Genomic DNA, 22,409 nt, shown 5'->3' on the forward strand with positions numbered 1-22,409 from the left:
AGCCAGAGCGGGCCAGCTGGAAAATGACCACTCCCCTCTCACTCTCTTCTGACCCCTGAGCTGCTCAGGAGGCTGGAGGCCATCGCAAAGCCCTGTGTCCAAAGATTTAGATGACACGGGGCTGAAGGAAGTGTCTACTCTCCACTGAAGGCTCTGAAAAGAACTTGACCTAAGATCACAGTGTGATCACAAGGAGGGCGCACCACAATCTACAAAAGACATCTAACTTGTTGGGCAGAGACCACAGTCTTTTTCAGTCCACACCGTCTTTGCGCCTAGAAATCAAGTGTCTGGAATTCTTCTCCCCAAACGAGCCTTTAGTTGTCCCGAGGGCCTGAGGCCACAGGGCCAGCAAGCGACCAGGCCAGGCGGCTGAGCGAGTGGGCACGGGAGCGGCTCCTTTAAGGCCCGCGTCAGGCCCGGCCGGAGGGGCGGGGCCTCGGCGGGGCCGCCGCACGGCTTCACCTGCAGTTCCGAGCGCGCGGAACAGAGGCGCGGGCGGCTGCGAGGCCGGCGGACGCACCGGCCGGAGGGAGCGCGCCGCCGGCCCACTTGGCCTGGCTCCCGGAGCCCGGGCGGCGAGCGCGGGGAGCAGCAGGGCGGGCGCGGGCGGAGCATCGCCGCGGCGAGGGAAGCCGGGCACCGGGCGAGCGCCGGGGCGGCGCGGCGGGGACGATGACCAGGGGCTCGGTGCTGCCGCTGCTTCTGCTCGGGCTCTCGGGCGCGCTCCGGGTAAGTTACCGCCTCTCCGTTCGCGGGCGGTCTGGGAACCCGTGGGGCTAGATGCTCTCTCCCGGTCTTCTCAACCCGCCGCCGGCGCTGCGCGAAGCCGCCTGCTATCGGAGCCCGAAGCCGCGGGGCTGAGCGGGCGGGACCCCGGGTGCCATCTCGTTGCCCGATCTGCGCTCCGGGGCCGCCCTCCGTAGTGTAGTACTCGCCTCCACCGCCCGGCAGCCGCGCATCCCGAGTTCCAGTCGCTTGCCGGGGTCGGATCGGCTGCGCGGGGCGCTCGCCCGGGTCCCGTGGGTGCCGCGGAGCTCGGCTGCGGTGGGAGGCGGAGGCGACTAAGGGGCGCGGGGCTGTAGCAGCGGGGTCTGGCAGGTCTTCCCGACTTAGAGGGGTATCGGAAGAAGGGCGTAGCGGGAGCGCAAGGCACTGAGCCCAGGGACTGGAGCTGGACACCCGCGCTGTCTCTGCACGGTCTCTGCGCGGTCCCCAGCCGGCTCTGCCGGTTGACTTCGGCTGGCTGCGGAGCCTCCGCACGGCTCAGCGGCAGCTCCCGCAGCGACCCTGGGCGGAGACCGAGTGGCCCGAACCCCCTCTCGTGGCCGATCGGTCCGGTGGCCTGCTCGCTGCCATGCCGAGGTAATCTCTGCGATGAACCAGGGCTGACGACCGGCTGCTTCCAGGCCACCGGACCATCGCCCTGCGCGGGGAACACGCCCCGGGGGGACAGAAACTTTCCCGGCCGACTTTTGCCTCCCGCGGGCTGCAAGTGCATTTCGGAGCTGCGGTCCCCAAGAATCGGATGCCATTCTGAGCTTGGCCCAGGGAAGATCCCCGACCCGGCCCTCCCTCTCCTAGCCTCCAGGGCCGGGTATCTGAGCCCGAGCTACAGGCTGCAAGCTGCGGGTGGCCTCCCAGCCAAACCCGGGAGGAGCTGTTGCGCGCAGCTGGAGGACTCAGCCGGCAGGGAGGCGCGTTCCGCTCCGGCGGCCCGAGAAGCTGAAACTGCGGGGTGCTGGTTGCGCCCGCGTCTCCTGGAGCTTGCTCACCAGGAATCAGGAGCCTGGTGCGCCTTCTCCTCCTTAGTGGAGTGGATTAGTGGGGACACACGCTATCTCCCTTGGTTCCTGGCAGCTTGGGTGGAACCCCATGCCCATTGCCCATTGCCTTCCCTTCCCTACAGATGTAGACTCCAGAGGAACAGAAAGAAAGCCTTTCTGGTCTGTTAGGGGAGACTTTTCTCTCGACTAGGCTTTAAATGGGGGCTTCAGAATGAGCAAGAATCCAGGACATTGGGTGGGTGAACTTCACACACACACACACACACACACACACACACACACACACACACACACACACAGGCACGCACGCACACGCATACAGGAGCACCTTGCCTCCTTGCAGCCTAGTGGCAGAACTGGTCACTCTCCGCTCGCTTGGAAACAGCCCTGGAATCGCTGAATTTGCCAGCTCCCTTTCTTGGAACTCCACCCCTGTGGCCTGCAGAGGGAGGCTTCCTCCTCCTCCTCACCTAGCCTAAAGGCAGAGCTCTGCAGCCTGGAGAGAGGTCTCTCAGCAGAGTTCCCTTGCTCTCCCCAGGCCTGGCTTTGCCTGTGGTTGGGTGAACAGCTGGTGACAAATACCTCCTCCTGTTGCCGCCGCCGCCGCTGCTGCTGCTGCTGCTGCTGCTGCTGCTGCTGCTGCTGCTGCTGCTGCTGCTGCTGCTCTGGCTCTTGTTGTTGTAGCTGCTACTGCTGCTCTTGTTGCTGTAGCTGCTGCTGCTCACCCCCCTCTCCTGGGCACCTCTGCCTTTCCCCTCAGCCGTTAGCCAGTAAAGGCTCCTCTGGTACTTGGTCTAGGCATCAGCTGGCCCTGTGCTTCCCATAGAAGTAGGTACAGATTTCCAGTTCAGGAAGCTCCCCCAAGCCTGAACCAATACAACCTGAAGTTCCCCCAGAGACCTGAGGATCCCCATACCACCTCTGGGTGGAGATGGTGCTTTATCTGTGCTCCTCAGCAGAGGCTTGTGAGGTGGCCATCACAAATGTAGGTCGGACTAAATTTCCGTGAACTTATATTGGTTTCACAGTCTCCTTTCCATCCCCAGGCCCACCATGAGGATCTTACAGTCAGAGAGGCCTGCAAGGCTGGCTTCTCCGAAGAAGGCTACACTGCGTTGATCTCCCCGAATGTCGTGGAAGGAGAGAAACTACTCAAAGGTAGTGTGGGGTGTGTGAGGGGTGGAGGGGTGAAGCTGAAGGCTTGGCTGGCCTTGGAGCACTGCTCCCTGCAGAGAGATGGCTGTGGAATGGATGAGGTTCCAGTGGGCCAACCGAGAGGCTCTTTGCATGTGGTGAATGATTTGGAAGGCCTGCCTGTCATTTTGGACTGAGGTGAATCATTTCCTGTGCGACAAATGAGGATTTGGGTGGAACACCGTCACCCAGTGCTGTGCAGGGAGACTTCCTCACTGAGTATTTTTATGTATGAAATGCAGGACTCTTAAATTATCCCCACTTTGAAATGCGTGACAAAGCAGACGATGTTGTTGGGAGCTTGGTAAATAAGCCCACAGACATTCTGCTCACAAACGTGGCATGTGGCTTTCATGGATGCACCTCCAACGTCAGGAAAACCCACGGGAAGCGGCATCCGAGAGCTTCTGGGATGGTGGTGTGAAAGGGGCAGAGGAAGTAGATGGCTGGAAAACTCATTGTGAATCTATCTGTTTTCCTTTTACAGACAAACTAATTAAACCTTTTTGGTTTCATAGAGATAAGAGGCTGGGTTCTGGGGATTCAGAGTCTAGCAGCTCTTGCTCTTGGCCTCAGAAGCCTAGAAGTTTTCATGGAGTCAGGGGAAGTGGGCTTTCAACCAGGTATGAAAAGTGAATTTCCACATTGGCTCCAAAGTCCTAAGGCTGTTGACGCCTCTCCCCCACCCCCACTCCTCCAAGGTTTGGTTCTAAGACACAGAGCGGCCTTCTGTGAAGGTGTGCACGTGGAGGCTCCTCCCTGCACACTGAATGCAGGGACTAGGCACATCCCCCCTGCAGCAATGGTCTGCACCGACTCCAAAGTGCCTGTGAACTCACTTTGATATAAAAATCCCAGACTTGCAGCATTGTGAGGTTTATTCTTTCTTTCCTCTGTGTGTGTGTGTGTGTGTGTGTGTGTGTGTGCGCGCGCGCGCGCGTGCATGGTTGTATGGTCCTCGGGTATGAACTTCACAGATGACATCGCACTGCAATGCCTGGTTGGTCCTGCCTGCTGGCTATGCCCCGTCCCAGCAGGAATCTTTCAGATTCTCCTTCCTTACTCATTATGTGAATAAAGACAATGGCCAACTTATCATACCTGGTTTTTGTTTTTTTTTTACTGTGAAGCAGCAGTCATTGATCATTGCTGATAATAAGAAAGAATGGAAAGAAAGAAAGAAAGAAAGAAAGAAAGGGAAAAAGAAAGAGAGAGAGAAAGAAAGGAAAGGAGCACTTTAGGCAGCAGCCGTGGGGTGGTCCTCAGTGAGAAGATGTGTTCAGGACTCTCCAAGAGCTATGTATGTTTTTTGATATGGACTATGATGAGGGGGGTCACCTTCCCACGTCTAGTGTGGCTCTCCCTGCCATTGCTACATTCTGGACACCCCTACGCTGACCCTGGAACACAAGGCCTCTGGAATCCTAGCAAGCACAAGGAGGTCTTGCCATACCCACTGACTAGGGACTTGTGAGAAAACGCACCATTTGGTAACAAGGAATGCCTGCAACAGATATATAGAAATATCTACATTTTTACAATGCTTCCTAGATCTCACTACCATCATGACCATGTGTGTAGCTCATCCCTACTGTGTGCTCTGGTCTTGGTTGGCAGGAAGGGTATAGTCCTGGGTTTACTGATGTGCTCTGGGTGGACTTCATACAGCAGGCCTAAACTGTCTTTGCTCATCTGCTTAAGTTCAGTGGAGGGTTATAGCCCTGGCCACTGCACCCTCTGCTCGCTCCCTGTTTTCTTCCTCTTGAGCTTGAGGTATAAGATATCAGGAGCGAGGATGTTTCTACATCTTAGAAATAATTTTGTACCCATGGAGGTGAGAACAGAGGCCTGCAGCACACTCAAGCTAGGACTTGCAGAAACAGCTGGCTATGCACAAAACTTTGCCACTCTGAGAGCACAGTGAGGAAGCCTCTGTCAGGAACAGGCCCAGAGCTCGGAGCTTCTGGTAGGTTCTGTGCTAAATGGATAATGACTACTGATAATTGAGTTATTCCGAGCGAGAGAGCTTAACCTTACTTAATTTGACAAGCAGAGCTTCCCAGTCGTGGTTTTACGGTGAGCACGCCATGAGCTATTACCGGCCACCCAGTGGCTTCCTCCCAATGCCTGAGTCAGCTCACCGGCAGCCCGGACCTCCACATTCTAGCAAGGAGAGATTTGTTACATAGTAATTAACTTGTTTGTGATAAATGGGTGGAGGAAATGTCGTGGCATTTTGTTTTATGTCTAAATGAAAAGCATTTGCATTCTAAAAAAAATCCTGCTAATTAGGCTTAAAATAGTTTTCCCCAACAGGGTAACAAGTGTGTGTATGGCCGCCCTTTGGAGGTTTAGAACCACCAAGGACAGAAGACAGGATGCTCCTTGGGTCCTCACTCTTCCAGGTCTACTTGGCCTTGTATCTTCCTGATGCCTCTGCTGGCAAACACTGAAAGTCATCTGCAGTGCAGCCCTGGCTCTGAGTTTAGAATGGTTTACTTATGGTGGTTGACAGATGCCAATGTCTAAATATGACGGTCAGGTTCTGAGGGCTGTCAAGCAGCCTGCTCCGAACCCTGTGTCAGGCTGGGGCATGTTCGTAAGCCAGCGTCTCTTTCTCTGCTGGGTGAATTATTAATGGTCAACCTGCCCAAGAAGGCTGCGGGGCCAATGTGATGTCACGTGTTGTCTTCCCATAAGAAGGGCAGAGTCTGGTCTACCCTGCCTAATTTCACGGGGGAGAACCCCGCAGGTGGGAAGGTTTAGGTGTCTTGGAGGAGTAAAGGATATGGGAGTTGGTTTTCCTCAGTCTTGGAGAAAAGTGACTCTCAGTCCAGGCCTTGTTTGCTGAGTAGCAGAATGGCTGGGTTGGCTGTCATCCGAGGCAAGTCTGTGCTGAGTTCAAAGAAGTTAGAAAGGAAGGCTTTGCCATGAGTGACTTCATTTAAAGATCTCCTCATGGTCTCCAACGTCTATTAGCCTGGGACAGTCTGTGCAGTGGCCACACCTTCCTTGTCAACCAGCCATGTCTCTTACATAAACCAGGAGGGCTGCAGAGGTAATGGGCCTGTTGCTCAATTCTTTCGCTGTATTTTCTATTCTAAGGCATACTTGGCCAACAGGCTAAGACCTAATTAACAAACCCTTAAATGAACGGGGTTGATTTTACTCACACCACAATGGCGCTGAGCTATTACGGCCAAGGGATTGGGCAGCGGATCAGCGGATCAGACGCCTCATCTACGCCTCATCTCTACTCCTACCACTCTGCTAAACCTGCTACTTTATCACCACGTCACTCTAGACCTGCTGCCACTGTTCTGTGTGTTGAGTCTGAGTTCAGGAGGGAAGGAAGAAACAGAAGGCCCCCCTCTGTGTTTTTTTCCTGTCTCAGGAAAGCGTTTTGTTTTGTTTTTTTTTTTTCTCTCAGAATTCCTGCAAGAGTTCTCATTGGCTAACACCAGGTCACATGGTGTTCTGAGCTGCACAAAATGCACTGTTATACTTGTTTTAAGTCCGTTGTCTCAGGAAAGGACTGAGGGTTCCCATTTTAGGAAGGAGGGAGGGAAAGATGCCAGGCAGATACCCTTAGTGCCTGGCAGATGCTGCTTTTCCAGGCTAAGGGTCTGTGCCTGAAGAGGGCAGGCAGGTGGGCGGTGAATCAACCTCTCCCCCCCCTTCCTTCCTCCCTCTGGTTCTCTTGTAGCCCAGCTTTGCCTCAGACTCATCATGTAGCTGTGAATGACCCTGAACTCTCCCCATCCATTGTCTCCTCTAAGAGTTGAGCATTATGTCTGACCCCTGACCCATATGCTTATGGGAGGACAGCTGGGCAAAGGTCCTGAAAGGCACCTGGGGTCAATCTAAGGTTGAATTCCAGAAAGCACTGTGTTCCAGTGGTGCTGTCTTCCTTTTTTTTTTTTTAATTTAAGATTTATTTAAATTTTGTGTGTATGTGTTTGCCTGCGTGAATGTGTGTGCACCAGGTGCATGCAGTGCCTATGGAGGCCAGAAGAGGGCATCAGGTTCCCTGGAACTGAAGTGCAGGCTATTACCAGTCACCATGTGGGTCCTGGTTCTGAATCTGGGTCCTCTGCAAGAGCAGCCAGTGTTCTTGTTCCCTGAGCCTCACCAAGCCCTGGTTCCTCACCCCAACCATTCTTTTATAATTTGTCAAGAAATATCTTTCGCCTGTACAGCTTGATGGGACTCAACTCTAAAACCCCAGCGATTCTGGTGGGGCAGAAGGCTTGGGCAGGTGCGAATGAGCTCGCTGCCTGTCCTGTGCTGAGCCTCCTTGGAGAGCTGGGCCAGGCTATAAGGAAACAGCCTGGAGTGGCATCCTTGCTCAACAAGTGACAAAGTGTTGGAACTGCTACAGAGACTGAAACCAAGACATGAATGGATGTCTGGAGCCCTCAGGCTCCATGGCTGCCTGGCCATGGCTCTCCTCACTCAGTCTCTATGGGTGGCTATTTGGCTGACTGTGGGCCTCATTTAAAATGTCTATAGGTTTTTACACCCACAAGCCAACATGGCCTCTTTCTGGTCAGTGGTGTTTAATTAGGTTAGGCTTCTGGGAAGGCTAGATTTTAAAAAAGAATTGTGACAGAGAAAAAAAAAAAAGACTAACTTGGCCATGCCTGGGTCCTTTCCCCCCTGTCTGGAATATAGACATAGTTCTTGCTGGTCAAGTAGCTTTTCGTGACTATCAGAATGGTGGGGCTGGCCTCACCACGAATCACTCTCGAACCTTGGCAAAGGTGAGACAGGTAAATTGGAGACAGCCCCGTTGACTAAGAGCGCCCCCCAGTGGAGGGGCAGTAGTAGCTGTAGGCACCAGCTGTTAAGCCCCCCTACTTGAGCTGCTGTATCTGGCTCTTCCACCCAGCCTGAGACCTGGCCTCTGCTCCTTTGTGCTTTGGTGTTTCCTGCTGGCACGCTGGTGTGTAGGGAGCATGTACAGCACATCGGGAAATATTTGATATTTAAAACAAACAGCTTCCCCTTCAGGTTCTCAGCCAGCCAAGAACAAAGATACGTTAAATGTGTCAGCACGGGGCCTTCACCCAAGCCTCCAGGAGATACTGGCTCCAGGAGCATCCTTGGCACCCTGTAAGGGCAGAGGCTATGCTGGGTGTCTTCCCTGTACATACAAATTCTTCGCCAACACACGAGTCTTGACAAGAGCAGAAGGCCATGAGACTGAGGGGGACACAGCCCTGGACCCCGAGCTGCCTTGCGTGCTGCTCCGGCCACAGTCAGAGGAAGTTGTCATTAGAACGAGACACCATGCTTCTCTTGGGTGTCGTTCTAGAGGGTCTCCCCAGAATGACCACACTGTCTTTAGGGCCAGTTTCAGCACCAGTCACTGATTTTTTTTTTTGACAGTTTTTCTCTAACTAGTGTCTTATACAAAGCTACCATGTAGAATAGGCAGCAGGACTCTGTAGGAGAGAGGGGAGCTGGACTCAGGGAGATGAGAAACAGTGCGTGGTTTACACAGAGAGAGGGTCCTGGCAGCCAAGGAAAAAAGCGCACACACCCCGGTGTTTTTCTACCCGTCCCTCTGTTCCTGTCTGGAAGTGACAGTCTTGGGAGATGGATCACAGGGTCCCACTGCCTATAAGGATATGAAGGCCTAATTGAGGGGCTGTGGCTCTTTACCACACCCCCCTACCATGGACCACAGCTCCCTCCATACTGTCCTCTACCCCCCCCCACTCCCCGTGACAATGCTGATATCAAAAACTGGCATCCTTTGTAGCTTCTAGGGTTAGCACAGCAGTCCCATACAAGGTGTGGGGACACACCAAAGACTCTCTGTCTTTAATCGAACAGTAAAATAAAGGGCCACAAGACATCCGCTTCTGAGTAGCCCTCTGCAGATATCTCAGTGGGTCTGCAAAAGTCTGTTACTAGATCAGGAACTGAGAGTCAGGGTGGCCGATTGGCTGAGTTGCTTTTCTTCCCATTTTCCAGCCCCGTGTTTCTTACCTGCTTCTCATGTCCCTGTGATGTCAGATTCCAGAAATGCGTGTGCACAGTTAGATCCCCCACATGCTCAGAGCCCCTGGCACAGTTGAGGGTGACCAGGAGATGTGCTGACGGTCCCTCTGCTCAGAGACTATGTGCCAGCAGCCCTCCATGGCATTGTTCCCATTCAGACCTAACTCCTTGAACCACTGGACTCGTATCGACAGCTCTGACATTGGAGAGCTGGGGTTCTGAAGTGCCGGTCCCGGGCAGGACTTTCCCCTGGCTTTCAGATTGCTGCACTGGGTGTATAGCACAATAGGATATAGATGAAGGTCTAGCCAGTGCTCGAAGCCTGAACACACTGCTCCCGGCTGGGTTTATGCATACAAGCACTCATTCTTCTAACACGTTGTGACCTCTGGCACCTGGGGCCTGGAGGGAGGCTGACCACAGATTCCTATGAAGGTCATGGGGTTCCACTGCCTGACACATCTCTTGAAGGACCTGCAGACATACAGTCCTCACCTCCCTACATGCGTGTCCTTTCTGTTGGGACGTGGGGTCCTGGCTGGGTGTTGAGCCTCCCTATCCCAGTCTCTCAGTGCGATCTGAAGCATCACAGAGCTCCAAGGTCCAGGATCTTTCTCTGGTTCCTCCAGACCCAGTCCTTGTGAACTTCTGTATGAGGTTCCCCCATGCTGCCTTCTCTAGCAGGGTACAGGATCCGTTTTGACCAGTAGCACTTATATATGTATGTATATGTTTACTTGTATGTGCACGGCGTTGTTTTGCCTGCGTGTACATGTGTGCACCGTCTACATGCCTGGTGCCTGTGAAGGCCAGAAGAGGGTGGCAGGTGCCCTGGATTGGAGTTCTAGATAGATGTGAGCCACCAACTGGGTGCTGGGAATTGGGAGTGGAACCACGGTCCTCTCCAAGAGCGACCCATGCTCTTCCCCACTGAGCCATCTCTCCAGACCGTGACTTTCGTATCAGCTGCCAAGACACTGGAGGAGGTTTTGTTTCTCTTCAGATAGAGTGATTTTTCCAATTCTGCCCTGCTGGGTTTGTACATTTCACTAAAGATCACAACGAACCTCACAAATACAGACTAAACAAACTGCGTGTAATACACAGGCACCTGTGGTGTTTCTTCCTGACCCTTCATGGCCTGAATTTCAGGATGCAAAAATTTTGTGAATTCCCCAAATTTGCAAGTGAATATGGATTGAAAGTGAGGCTGGGTGTCCCTCCCCCTCTCTTTTCCGCCCCCCCCCTTTGGAAGTGTGGTTTAGCAAATGGCACAACTAGTCAGGAGGTGAGAGCAAGCGGGCAGGCATTCATCTTTTCCAAGAATGTGCCTATTATTCTGACTTCTTGACGGAGCAATTTTTTCCCTGTGAGTGAATTCCACTATAAAAAAAAAATGCCATGAGCCTAGAGAAGCTTGTGTCTGTGGAGGGTGATAAAGTTCCCCTGGAGTGCCCTCAGGGCATCTGCTTGTTTCTTTATCCCTAGAGGGGCTCTGATCTGTGTTGCAAACCCTGGGTCTGGGCTGCCCTCTTCCTGCACCCTCCAGTACTGTCCACATCAGTATTCTTTTTTTTTCTTTAATTTTTTTAATTGGATACTTTTTATTTACATTTCAAATGTTATTCCCTTTCCCAGTTTCCTGTCTGTAAGCCTCCTATCCCATCCCCATCCCCCTTCTTCTATGAGTGCTCCCCGACCCCAACCACCTCCCTTTCCCGCCTCCCCACCTTGACATTCCCCTACACAGAGGGGCAGATACAGCCTTAGCAGAACCAAGGGTTATCCTCCCATTGGTACCCAACAAGGCCATCCTCTGCAACATATGCAACTGGAGCCATGGGTCAGTCCGTGTGTAGTCTTTGGGTAGTGATTTACTCCCTGGGAGCTCTGGTTGGTTGGTGTTGCCACATCAGTATTCTACTTCAGTCAAGGTGCCATCTTTCTGGTAGCCGGTTACAGCGTGTTTGCGTCTGTGAATTAGCATGTACCTGCATCTTCCTGCTTGCCTCACCGCGGAGAGGTCCGTTCCCCTTTCATGTCATTCTGTGACCTCACTTCTTCCTCAGTACTTTCTTCCCTCGTGGTCTCCCTTCGGCTTTTGCAACCTCTACCCATACACAGGCACGCAGACGCACACACGTAGCAATTAAGAGCTGAGATCTGCATGTGAGAGGGAACATAAGGCTTTGCCTTTCTGAAAACTGGCCACCCCACTTAACATAATGATTTCCAAATCCGTCAGTCCTTTTTGTGAAATCTTCATGGCTTCGTTTCTCTTTATAGCCAAATAAACCTCCATTGTGCACACACACCGCACTTTCACGATCTGCTCTGTTAACGAACATCGAGGCTGACTTCACCTCCTCGGTATCACGGGCAGAGAAGCAATGGCTCCGGGAGCATCTCTACATTGGATATAGACCCTTGGACGTATGCCCAGCCACAGTATCTCTGGGTCATGCCAGTTCCATTTTTACTTTTCTGGAAAACCTACATCTTACTTCCGAAATTGCCACACCAGTTTGCGCCCCACCATCAGAAAAGAATTCCCCACTTCCTCGCGAGCATTTGTCGTCCTCCATGTTCTTACTCAGGACAGGGGGTGAGTCGGGGCAGACCAGGGTGGTCAGGAGTGCTTTCTGCTCTCCCAGTGGTCACCTGTTAGCATCCTTCCTAGCACCCTTGTTGGGCAGTGTCTTAGCCACTCTTCTGTGAAGGGACGCCGTGCACAAAGGAATAATAGAAAGCACTTAACTGGGGACTCGCTCAGAGCTTCAGAAATTTAGTCCATTCTCGCCATGACGGGGAAGATGGTGGCACACGAGCAGGCACTGGAGCTGAGAGCTACGTCCGGATCCGTAGGCAGAGAGAGGCAGACACTGGTCCTGGCTTTCGATTCCGAAACTTTAAGCCCCCACTTCCAGTGGCATATTTCCTCCAACGAGGCCACACCTCCAAATCCTTCCAGCCCTATCAAAGAGTTCCACTCCTTGCTGACTAGGCATTGGACTCTATGAGCCTTGGGGACCATTCTTATTTAAACCACTACAGGCAACTGACAACCGCCTATCCTGAGGGCATCAACCCCATACATGCATATACAACATACACATACGTATGTAAAAATAAACAAAAACTTTAAAGAGAACAGGGGATTGTAGTTATAGCTCCCGGGGAAAGCATTTGACCAGCCTTTGCAAAGCCCCAGGCCCCCTCACCACCACCACAAACTTACGCAGAACAAGGCCCTTGGCTATCTGTGACTAAGCTATTCCCCCAAAGGCCATTTCCTTCCAATGCCCCCTCAGGGGTCAAGGGTGGGGAGACATCCGGTGTCTAGAGGATGTGTCTTGTGCCTGTGTCTCCTTGTGTGATTCTGCTTCGGTACCCACAGATTTCAGGTGGTGCTAAGGGATGGCTCAGGTCGCAGGCCACTGACTTAGGCTCTGTAGATCCCCCCCACCACCACGGTTTACAGATTACACTGTCCTTATGGTAAGACAGTTTGCATAGATGTGGAGTTTAGCAGCCAACAGTTCTGAGTGTCGGGAGGTGGCCATGGGCTTCAGTGGGCTGAAATGACGGTGACAGACCGCCTCCTCCTGAGGGATCGTGGGAGAATTTTCCTGTTTACAGTAGCCATTGTTTCCCTCCATTCCCAGCCAGGAGGCACCATACCTGATCCAGGCAGGCTTCACTGTGCTCTGCCTCTCATCCGATTTAAGACAGTCTGTGATGGCAGTGGCTCTCTACACAATCCATGATCTTCCAAAGTCTTCAGTGTAGCCAAGAGCTTCCCTCTTATCTCAGCATACCCTGTGCAGAGGGCTAGGACACAACAGCCACTTCTGGGAGTCTCCCCGGCTGCCACCTATGAGGACTTGCTGAGCTCCCTGCACCCAGCAGTATTTCGAGTCAGCCTGCCTATGGGGGAAACTGAGGCGGTGAGCCACCACTGCCAGAGAGTGTTCCGTGAAAAGGTAGCTTCAGCCTTTTACAACTGCCTACCCACACACTACCCTGCACACCCACACAATGCAGTCTTCTGCTTTGCCCAGTGTCCATAATTCAGACTCAGAAGGACAGCTGCATCCCAGTAGCCAGCTGAGAGGAGGCCGGTCATGGGAATGTCTGAAGGCAGACCCTGCCAAACAGCTACAGGACTTCCCATCCGACTGCTTTAACTTGGCCTCCTTCCCTCCTTCGTATTCACTTGTGTTTCCTTACTGACAGTGTGTGGGGATTTAGGGAGGATTAAGGTAAGCCTTAAGAGACAGATGAATATCCACAGGCACTCCAGGGATGCCTGTACCTTGCTAACAGATGATCCTTGTGGAGCTTGGGTGCTTCCTGTCTAGAAGAGTGGTACAGACCAGCCACAGGCGTGTGAGGTATACTTGTCCTCCCTTCTGCCCTCAGAGGGTGCCTGTTCCACTTGAAACTTCCAGCCCTAGAATGTGGGCATTGTGTTTGTCCTGGGTGTGGATCCCTCTCCCGGTGTCTCTGAACACACCAAGGCTTCCTTCCTGGTTGTTCCAGGAGCCTGGAGGAAATACAGCCACCACCGCCTCAGGTACCCGATCAGAAGAAGCGCTGGTCTCTCGTTTGTGCTACCCAAACATGAGTGTGTCTGACACTGGTCGGAGTGACTGTTCTTATCGAGGTGACCATGTACCTGACACAGTCTATCTTGATAGAGGAAGGAATCGTTTTGATTCACAGGGAATGCAGTCTGACATCATGATGGCATGGGTCGCTTGGTCCATAGTTGCCGATCAAGTAGAGACAGAAGACTGCCAGTGCTCAGCTAACTTTCTCCCACTTTCCCTCATTACTAAAGACCCAGATCATGAGATAAATCTACCCATACTCGGGGTGTGCTTTACCCTCGCATTTAACACTCTGGAAATTCCTCTACAGGCACATCCACAGGCGAACCTCATGAATGGCCCCACATGTTTTATAACCCAACCAAGTAGGCAATCAAAATTAACCTCCATGGGCCCACCCCTTTGTCAACCTGACACCCAAATATATTACTTTATAAAATAACAATCCATCTCTGGTTCCCACAGGCCATTAGGTGTCTCATACCAGAAGTCTAAAACACCACAGTCTTTCTTAGAACTTTTAACAGCCTGAAAATGCCGTCTAAAGTCTTTTGAGAATCAAGCTGATCTCTTAGCTGTGGACTACTATAAATTAAACAAACAAAGACAAACGCTAATTCACCCGTTTCTAACACATGCACAGAGTAAACATTTCCATTCTAAAAGGGCAGATGAGAAACTAGCAAGGAAGGGGGGGGCAAAGTGAGACGGAGACACAGCAGGGAAAACACCATGTCATGCAGCTCCATGTCGGGCATCTGGAGAGCTTGGTGATCAGCTGGGTGCCAGCAGACTTGAAAGCCCCATTCCTCCACTTTTGACACATTTGGCACACATAGCTGCTGCTGTTGCTGCTGCTGCTGCTTCTTCTTCTTCTTCTTCTTCTTCTTCTTCTTCTTCTTCTTCTTCTTCTTCTTCTTCTTCTTCTTCTTCTGCTTCTGCTTCTGCTTCTGCTTCTGCTTCTGCTTCTGCTTCTGCTTCTGCTTCTGCTTCTGCTTCTGCTTCTGCTTCTGCTTCTGCTTCTGCTTCTGCTTCTGCTTTTTCTGCTGCTGCTTCTTCTTCTTCTTCTTCTTCTTCTTCTTCTTCTTCTTCTTCTTCTTCTTCTTCTTCTTCTTCTTCTTCTTCTTCTTCTTCTTCTTCTTCTTCTTCTCTTCCTTCTCCTTCTCCTCCTCCTCCTCCTCCTCCTTCTCCTCCTCCTCCTCCTTCTCCTCCTCCTCCTCCTTCTCCTCCTCCTCCTTCTTCTTTTTCTTCTTCTGGGGGAGCTGGATTCAGTCCCCACCTGCAGCTTTCGTCCTCGGACATCTCGCGGTCCTCAAATTTCTACCATGGTTATTGCAACTGTCACAGATTTGTATAATGCCCTCCCATGGCCTCGCTGTGGGGAACTCAGCCCTGTCACATGTTGCCTGAAGCCAGCGGCTTTCTGGAACATTGGTGCAAGCCTCCATGACCCTCTAACCCTTACATTCTGAATGTCTGCACACCAATGCCATGTAAATGGTGCTGTTACATTCTGCTGCCAGCCCTCTCTAGTCCCAGAGCTGTAGTGGCCCCCATGTGCCTTCTTGGCTGAGCGTGGGAAAACACCGCTCTAGGCTATTAGTTGCCTTTAAGCAGGGAGCCCTTCGACTGATTCACACTCCAGGATCTCTACTTTTAAACTTAGTCACATCTTCACAAGCTGGAGCCCTTGATGGATGGAAGGTAGCATTGAAGATGCCTTCCCTCGTATTGCAGTACAAAGTGAGAAGTATTCGTCTTAGGTGTGAAGGGTGCTTACATGTGTTGGACTGTGGGTTGTCCACATAAATGTTCTGGCAGAAAGAGTAGAGGGGGCTGAAGGTGTGGGGAGACTGGAAGTCAGAAATAGGTGTCTTCCTCAATCAGGAGCCATTATTTTTAAATATTAATTAATTAATTAATTAATTCCTTTGGCACTCTTTCCCAAGCTATCTCAGAACTCACTATGTAGACCGAACTGGCCTGGAACTCACAGAGATCCTCCTGCTTCTGCCTCCCTAGTACTGTAATCAAGGGTGTGCACTTTCCCACCCAGCAAACGTGTGGACTACTTTTCTCACTGATAAACACTTCAAAAAGTTTCTGAGGCAGGGTCTCACTGTTTATCCCTGACGGGCCTGGAAGTTGGCATGTAGACCAGGTTGGCATTGAACTCACAGAGATCTGACCCTGTGTCCTCAGTGCGGGGGTTAAAGGTGTCTGCTCCCTATCATATTTTTGTGCTGCCGAGCCAGCTTTGCTGTAGGTGCTGAGGGTCTCAACTGAGGTCCTCAGGCTCGTAAGGCAAGCACCTCTCTGAGGAACCATCTACCCATCTCTGAAAGGTTTCTTTTAGGGCACACTAATCTTATTAATGACGACAATTGCCTCGTCCACACCCACCGTGGTTGTACCTTTGAATTTGCTCTCACTCTCTTCCTCTCAAAACTGAACAGTTTCCCCTCTCATGTCTCTTTACCGCTGTACCTCTGACCAAGAGCAGCGAGCTGTAGCTGCACCATGTTTCCTCTGACAGTCTCAGCTATTGCTTTCCAGTCTAGTCTCACTCAACATATGAGGTGTGGGCAAATATAACTAGATTCTGTGGCGGAATGACCTCTAGCCTGGTCCAGCCTGTCCTTTCCCGTTGGCTTCTCCTAGCAGGCTATTCTTCCAAACTCACCGCAAAGGACCACCAAGCTCTGCGCATACAGACATCTGTGACTTCTCTAGCCCACAGCTCCACATTTTCCAAAATTCCTTCCACAAACCAGTTTGGAAGGACGATGGCCATTTGGTCAAGATACCCAACTTGTTGACCTCTATTGTTTCTGAGTGGCTTGCTTTTCTCATCATTGGAACCAAGTTCCCAACAAAACGCAACTTAAAAGGAAAGTTTTATCTTGGTCACTGTCAAAGGAATGTAATCTACTGTGAAGGGGGAGGCTTGGGACAGGGGCAGAGGCTGGGGACAGCCAGAGTTCAGCTACCATTTTCTTTTTCTCCTTTGTATTGGACTCAGAACCCCAGCTCTTTGGTTTTCTGCCCACATGTAGGATGGAGCTTCCTTCCTCGTCAGAGCCTATCTGGAAACACACCTCAAAGACACACCTAGAAGTGCCTCCTAGGTGATTTCAAATCCTGTTAGGTTGACAGTTGTCTCAGGGATTTAATGCTGTGAACAGACACCATGACCAGTGCAAGTCTTATAAAGGACAGCATTTAATTGGGGCTGGCTTTATACGTTCAGATGTTCAGTCCATTATCATCAAGCTGGAAGCATGGCAGGCCTGGTGCAGGAGGAGCTGAGAGTTCTACATCACCATCTGAAGGCTGCTAGTGAAAGACTGACCTCCATGAAGCTAGGGTAACTGTCTTAAAGCCCACACCCACAGTGACACTCCTACTCCAACGAGGCCACCCCTACTCCAACAGGGATACACCTTCTGCCACTCCCTGTACCGAGCATATACAAACCATCACAACATAAAGGTGGATCACCACGCCATTTCTGCCGGCAAACCTGAAAATCTGACAGGGAACCTCAGAACAAGCCAAACCAAAACTGCCGTAGGACTCGGAGAGCATTTGGCTACGAAAGGGTTACTTAGATGACCCAGTCTTGATTTCCCAATCCGAAAATCAGAGGTTTATAATGTTCAGCTCTGGGACCTGCCTGGCTGCTGGTGCTCACTTAACTAGCTTGGCCTCTGAGTCCAATCCCAGACCTTCTACAGGGAAATGGAGAGAGGGCCCTGGAGTGGACCGTCTGCTGGTAACCTGTGATACTGTATAGAGACAAGGTCTTTGCAGGCGTATTTAGGAATCTCAACATGATGTCATCGCAGGCGTGGTGGTTTGAATAAGAGTGACCCCCCCCATAGGCTCGTATATTTGAATGTTCAGTCACCAGACAGTGGAACTGTTTGGTAGAATTAGAAGGATTAAGACTTGTGGCCTTGTTGAAGGAAATGTATCACTGGAAACAGGCTTTGAGGTTTCAATAGTTCATTCTAGGGCCAGTTTCTCTCTCTCTCTCTCCCTCTCTCTCTCTCTCTCTCTCTCTCTCTCTCTCTCTCTCTCTCTCTCCCTCCCTCCCTCCCTCCCTCCCTCCCCATCTTGCTGTCCCTTTCCTTCCTCCCTCCCTCCCTCCCTTTCTCCCTCCCTCCCCCTCTTGCTGTCCCTTTCCTCCCTCCCTCCCTCCCTCCCCCTCTTGCTGTCCCTTTCCTCCCTCCCTCCCTCCCTCCCTCCCCCTCTTGCTGTCCCTTTCCTCCCTCCCTCCCTCCCTCTCTCCCTCCCTCCCTCCCTCCCTCCCCCTCTTGCTGTCCCTTTCCTCCCTCCCTCCCTCCCCCTCTTGCTGTCCCTTTCCTCCCTCCCTCCCTCCCTCCCTCTCTCCCTCCCTCCCCCTCTTGCTGTCCCTTTCCTCCCTCCCTCCCTCCCCCTCTTGCTGTCCCTTTCCTCCCTCCCTCCCTCTCTCCCTCCCTCCCCCTCTTGCTGTCCCTTTCCTCCCTCCCTCCCTCCCTCCCCCTCTTGCTGTCCCTTTCCTCCCTCCCTTCCTCCCTCTCTCCCTCCCTCCCCCTCTTGCTGTCCCTTTCCTCCCTCCCTCCCTCCCTCCCCCTCTTGCTGTCCCTTTCCTCCCTCCCTCCCTCCCTCTCTCTTTGCAGATCAGGAAGTAGTTCTCCATTACTTCTCTAGCACCCTGTCTGCCACTTTCTCCTACATGTGATGATGTACCAACCCTTGAAACTGTAGGCCAGCCCAACTGAATGCTCTCTTAAAAACAAAAGGTGCCACAGTCATGATGTCTCTTCACGGCACCAGAACAGGGGCTGAGACACCAGTTAGCTGAGCATGCCCTACATCCAATCATTTTCATTAATAGGGACACAGAGGAGGCCGTGTGGGGACTCAACCAGAGATTACAGCAATTAGTCAGAGACTGAGGTCCTCCCTGGAACTTCCAGGGGGCTGTGGCCCCACCCACTCCTCTGTGACTGCCCTCAGGCCTGCAGCAACCAAAGCTTCTCGTGTTGTGCTACCAAGTGCTTGCTCATTCACTGCATTGCCAATGGGAGCCAACCCACCCACCGGCCTGGAAATCCTAGGAGTGTGGCCTGGAATCCCCTGGTAGTCTGTCTCCCCAGGAATCTGATGTTCATGAAGGTTGGAGGGCTTTCCAAGGGTCAGCATGCCCTGTGAGCGCCCATGTTACCCAGCGAGACATCTCACTGTAACCAGTGTGCTTAAGCATCGTGTGTTGGGTGGCTAAGACGGTGTCCCTCATTTCCATCTTCCTAGAACAACCCAGAAACTTCTTAGTCTCAGAATATCACCTTGTACATTGTAGAGTGCTGTGTGGTGTTAAACAATCTCATTACAATTAAAACATGAGAATTGGGCTTGCAATTCGCTCGGTAGTTAGGAGCACACACTGTCCCTGCAGAGAACCTGAGTTCAGTTCCCAGTCCCCACATTGAGTACCTCATAAGTGCCTTTAATTCTAGCTTCAGGGGACCAGATGCCTCTGCTGTCCACAGATACCTACATCCAAGTATGTGTATGTGTATTTATATATGTGTGTATATGTATGTATGTGTGTATATGTGTATATATGCATGTGTGTATAGGTGTGTATATATGTATATTTGTATATGTGTGTATATATGTATATATGTGTGTATATATGTGTTTATATGTATATGTATATGTGGGTATATTGTGTGTGAGTACATGTGTGTGTAGATGTATGTGTATATATGTGTGTATATGTGCATGTAGGTGTGTGTGTGTGTGTGTGTGTGCGTGTGCGCATGTGTGTGTATCCCCTGCCTATCCTCCTCTTCTGTCAAATGGGACTTACGGAATATGGGTCACAAAAGATCTTTAAAATAGATATCTTATGAGTAGTTTGTTAATCTAAGGACTCTATTTGGGGATGGACTGCTTGACAGAAGCAAAGCACACTTCCTCTGCTGCTGACACATGGAGGGAGGCATACAGGAGTAAGTATTTATAAAACAGGCCTCTTTACTCTCCAAAGTACTCTACTGTGGAGATGGAGAAAGCCTTGCCTCTGGCCATAGGTGTTTTTTTTTTTTTCAGGTCACAGCACCTGTTCTCTGGCTGTCTAGATACTCTGCCAGACCAGAGGTAGAACCTTAGCACAGTGGCTGTAGGAAACAATGGCACAGGTGGTTCTGTGGGCTGCACACACCCATCATCATCACCCCTAGTGTCATGGTGGATCTTCATGCCATCCAGGTCTTACCTCACCACCAGGTGTGGTGGCTGTGGTCAAGTGGACAGGGCAGGAAGAGCCCACTGCTGAAATCAGAGCCAGGAGCAGTGGACAGGGCAGGAGGAGCCAACTGGTGAGGTCAGAGCCAGGAGTAGTGGGCAGGGCAGGAAGGACTGACTAGTAAGGTCAAGGCCAGGTGTGCAGGACCTTGTCTTATTGCCTTTTGCTAGAACTCAGCTTGGCATGAAGGCATAAGATTGCCTGCACTGTCCCTAGCCTCAGAACCAGGCTGTGCCCTGCCTGGAGACTGTGCTTCAGAGTCTGAACTACTCTAGGGTTCTGGTCCTATTTACTGGCCATGTCTGAAAGTTCTGTGGACCTTCTATGGGATAGGGTAGCAGAGCCCTTTCCCTGGTTGGGTTTAAGGTTGTGCCAGGCACTTCCTGCTGGTGTGTTGCTATGTTCCTGTCCCATGGAAACACAGAGCTATACAGAATAGTCATTGTCACCATAGCTTGTGCAAATGCACCATGACCACCTAGGGAGTAAACACAGCCGGACTCCACCCTTCCTCCCTGTCTTCCAGGGTCCTGTCATCTCCTTTCCCGTCTTGGTCTCAGCTCCAGTCTTTGGTGCTGCTAAAAGAATTAGGCCCCAAAGACTTCCAAAACGTTCCCAAAGAATTCATCTCATTCCTGGCTAAGGAGAGGACACTCAGGAACTGGGTGCCCTTCCCTTCCATCCTTCCCAATTGTCTGTGGAGGACCCCAAGCTCCTACAACAAGCCCATTCTGAAACCTTGGCTCTGCATTTGGGGGCAGGTGCCTCCTGAGATGAGCATTGGACCCATACCAGGAGCTCTGTGCCTTTCTTTGAAGACTTTTCTCATTAAAACTTTACGTTCTCACCTGTGGCTAGAGACCTTTTGGGCAAATGTGTGTTTTTAAAACCGAATTATGGAGTGATTTGTTTAAAGCCTCACAGGATTGAGGGCAGGAAAGAAGTGAGAGCGTCAGCTGCTCACTCTCCTTGTTTATCAGCACTGGGATCCCCAAAATGTTCTGTTACAGTCAATGCAGTGGATGCATAAACACTCAGGAGCTTGTGGGGTTGGAAAAAACTTACTATAGAGCTAGTCCTACTGTGGGACCCTTGCTGTTAGCCCCACTGTGAGCCCCTGACAGTTTAAAATAGATTTTTTCAGTTCTTACCTTATCTTTTCTTATCTCCTTCCCAGTTAACAAAGAAGGGATTATGACGCTTGCCTTATCTGGGTCTTATATTTTAAGATAAACAGCTCAGTGTGGGACTGAGGCCACTGCAGGGATGAGGGGTATAAACTTGTAATCAGAAGTCTGATAAAATTACAGAAGTTATGTTCTTCTCGAGGAGAGAAAGGAGGTTTCAATGACTTTTCCCCCCTTCTTAAAGGAACTACACAGCTTAAGGGATTGGTCCCCTCAGGAGTGTAGGATACACTTCCATGTCGGGGAGAATGTAGGCACATGCTTGAAAGGTTAATGGGTGGTAAACACCAATTTTCTACAATCCTGGTTAATAAAAATACCTTACAAGACATAAAGTGTCACACAGCCAGAATTACGGAGAGTTCAAAATCCATTTGGAAGCTTTGCATCCTTTGAGATTGGTTCATCAAGCATCAAGCATCATTTCTTCATGGTGGAGGCCTGGCACCCCTAGGGGAAGGTACCCATCTTTCTATATCGGGATCTGAATGTGTATCTGGAGAAATTTAACACAATCCCTGGGTCTCTGGTCCTAAATCCTGAACCTGCATCCTATTGTGGTGGATCTGGCCACCATAATTCACCCAGACTGTCTCCAGATGTCTCTGGTGAGCACCCCTTCCAACACACACCACCACCACCACCACCACCATGGGAAGGTGTTGTTAAAAATCATAGTATCATATTAATCTTAGCATATTTCAGTTTTTCCTTTTTTTTCTTTTCTTTTTTTTCAGAGCAGGGGACCGAACCCAGGGCCTTGTGCTTGCTAGACAAGCGCTCTACCACTGAGCTAAATCCCCAACCCCATCAGTTTTTCAATGTGATGGTAGTAAGAGACTATTGCTGTATCGTACATCAAACAGAAAGGAGTTATTTGGATTGTAACTTCTATACAGACATTCTTAAACTTTCTGGAATATGTGTCCGTATCTGTGTGTGTGTATGAGTGTGTGTGCATGCATGTGTATGCATGTGTGAACACATGTTTGTGCACATGCATGTATATGTGCACATATGTGCATATGTGTATGTACACATGTGTGCATATGTGTGTGGGCATGTATATGTATGTGAGTGTGTGTGTACACATATATGTCTGAATGTATGTGAGTCTGTGAATATGTGTGTATGTTGAACATGTGTGTGCACATGTATGTCCGTGTACATATGTGCATATGTGCATGTGTGTGGACATGTTATGTATGTCTGAGAGGGTATGTTTACACATATATGTGTGAGTGTATGTAAGTCTGTGAATGTGTCTGTGAGTGTGTGTGTGTGTGTGTGTACAGAGGTCAGAAGACAGATCTACATTTAT

The 22,409-nt window shown here is 51.0% G+C and overlaps 1 protein-coding gene across 1 annotated transcript in view; it reads left to right on the plus strand.

The window, feature by feature from the left end:
• Positions 1-488: 488 nt before the first annotated feature.
• Positions 489-22,409, plus strand: part of Cdh4 (cadherin 4) — a 479,197-nt gene continuing 457,276 nt past the window's right edge. Inside the window, 2 exon segments of the mRNA NM_001419540.1 lie at positions 489-732; positions 2,834-2,945. Of these exon segments, the coding sequence (NP_001406469.1) occupies positions 676-732; positions 2,834-2,945 (169 nt within the window). The 5' untranslated portion in view covers positions 489-675.

Source organism: Rattus norvegicus, chromosome 3 (assembly GCF_021556685.1).
Source record: "Rattus norvegicus strain SHRSP/BbbUtx chromosome 3, alternate assembly SHRSP_T2T, whole genome shotgun sequence".
NCBI classification, from domain to species: domain Eukaryota; kingdom Metazoa; phylum Chordata; class Mammalia; order Rodentia; family Muridae; genus Rattus; species Rattus norvegicus.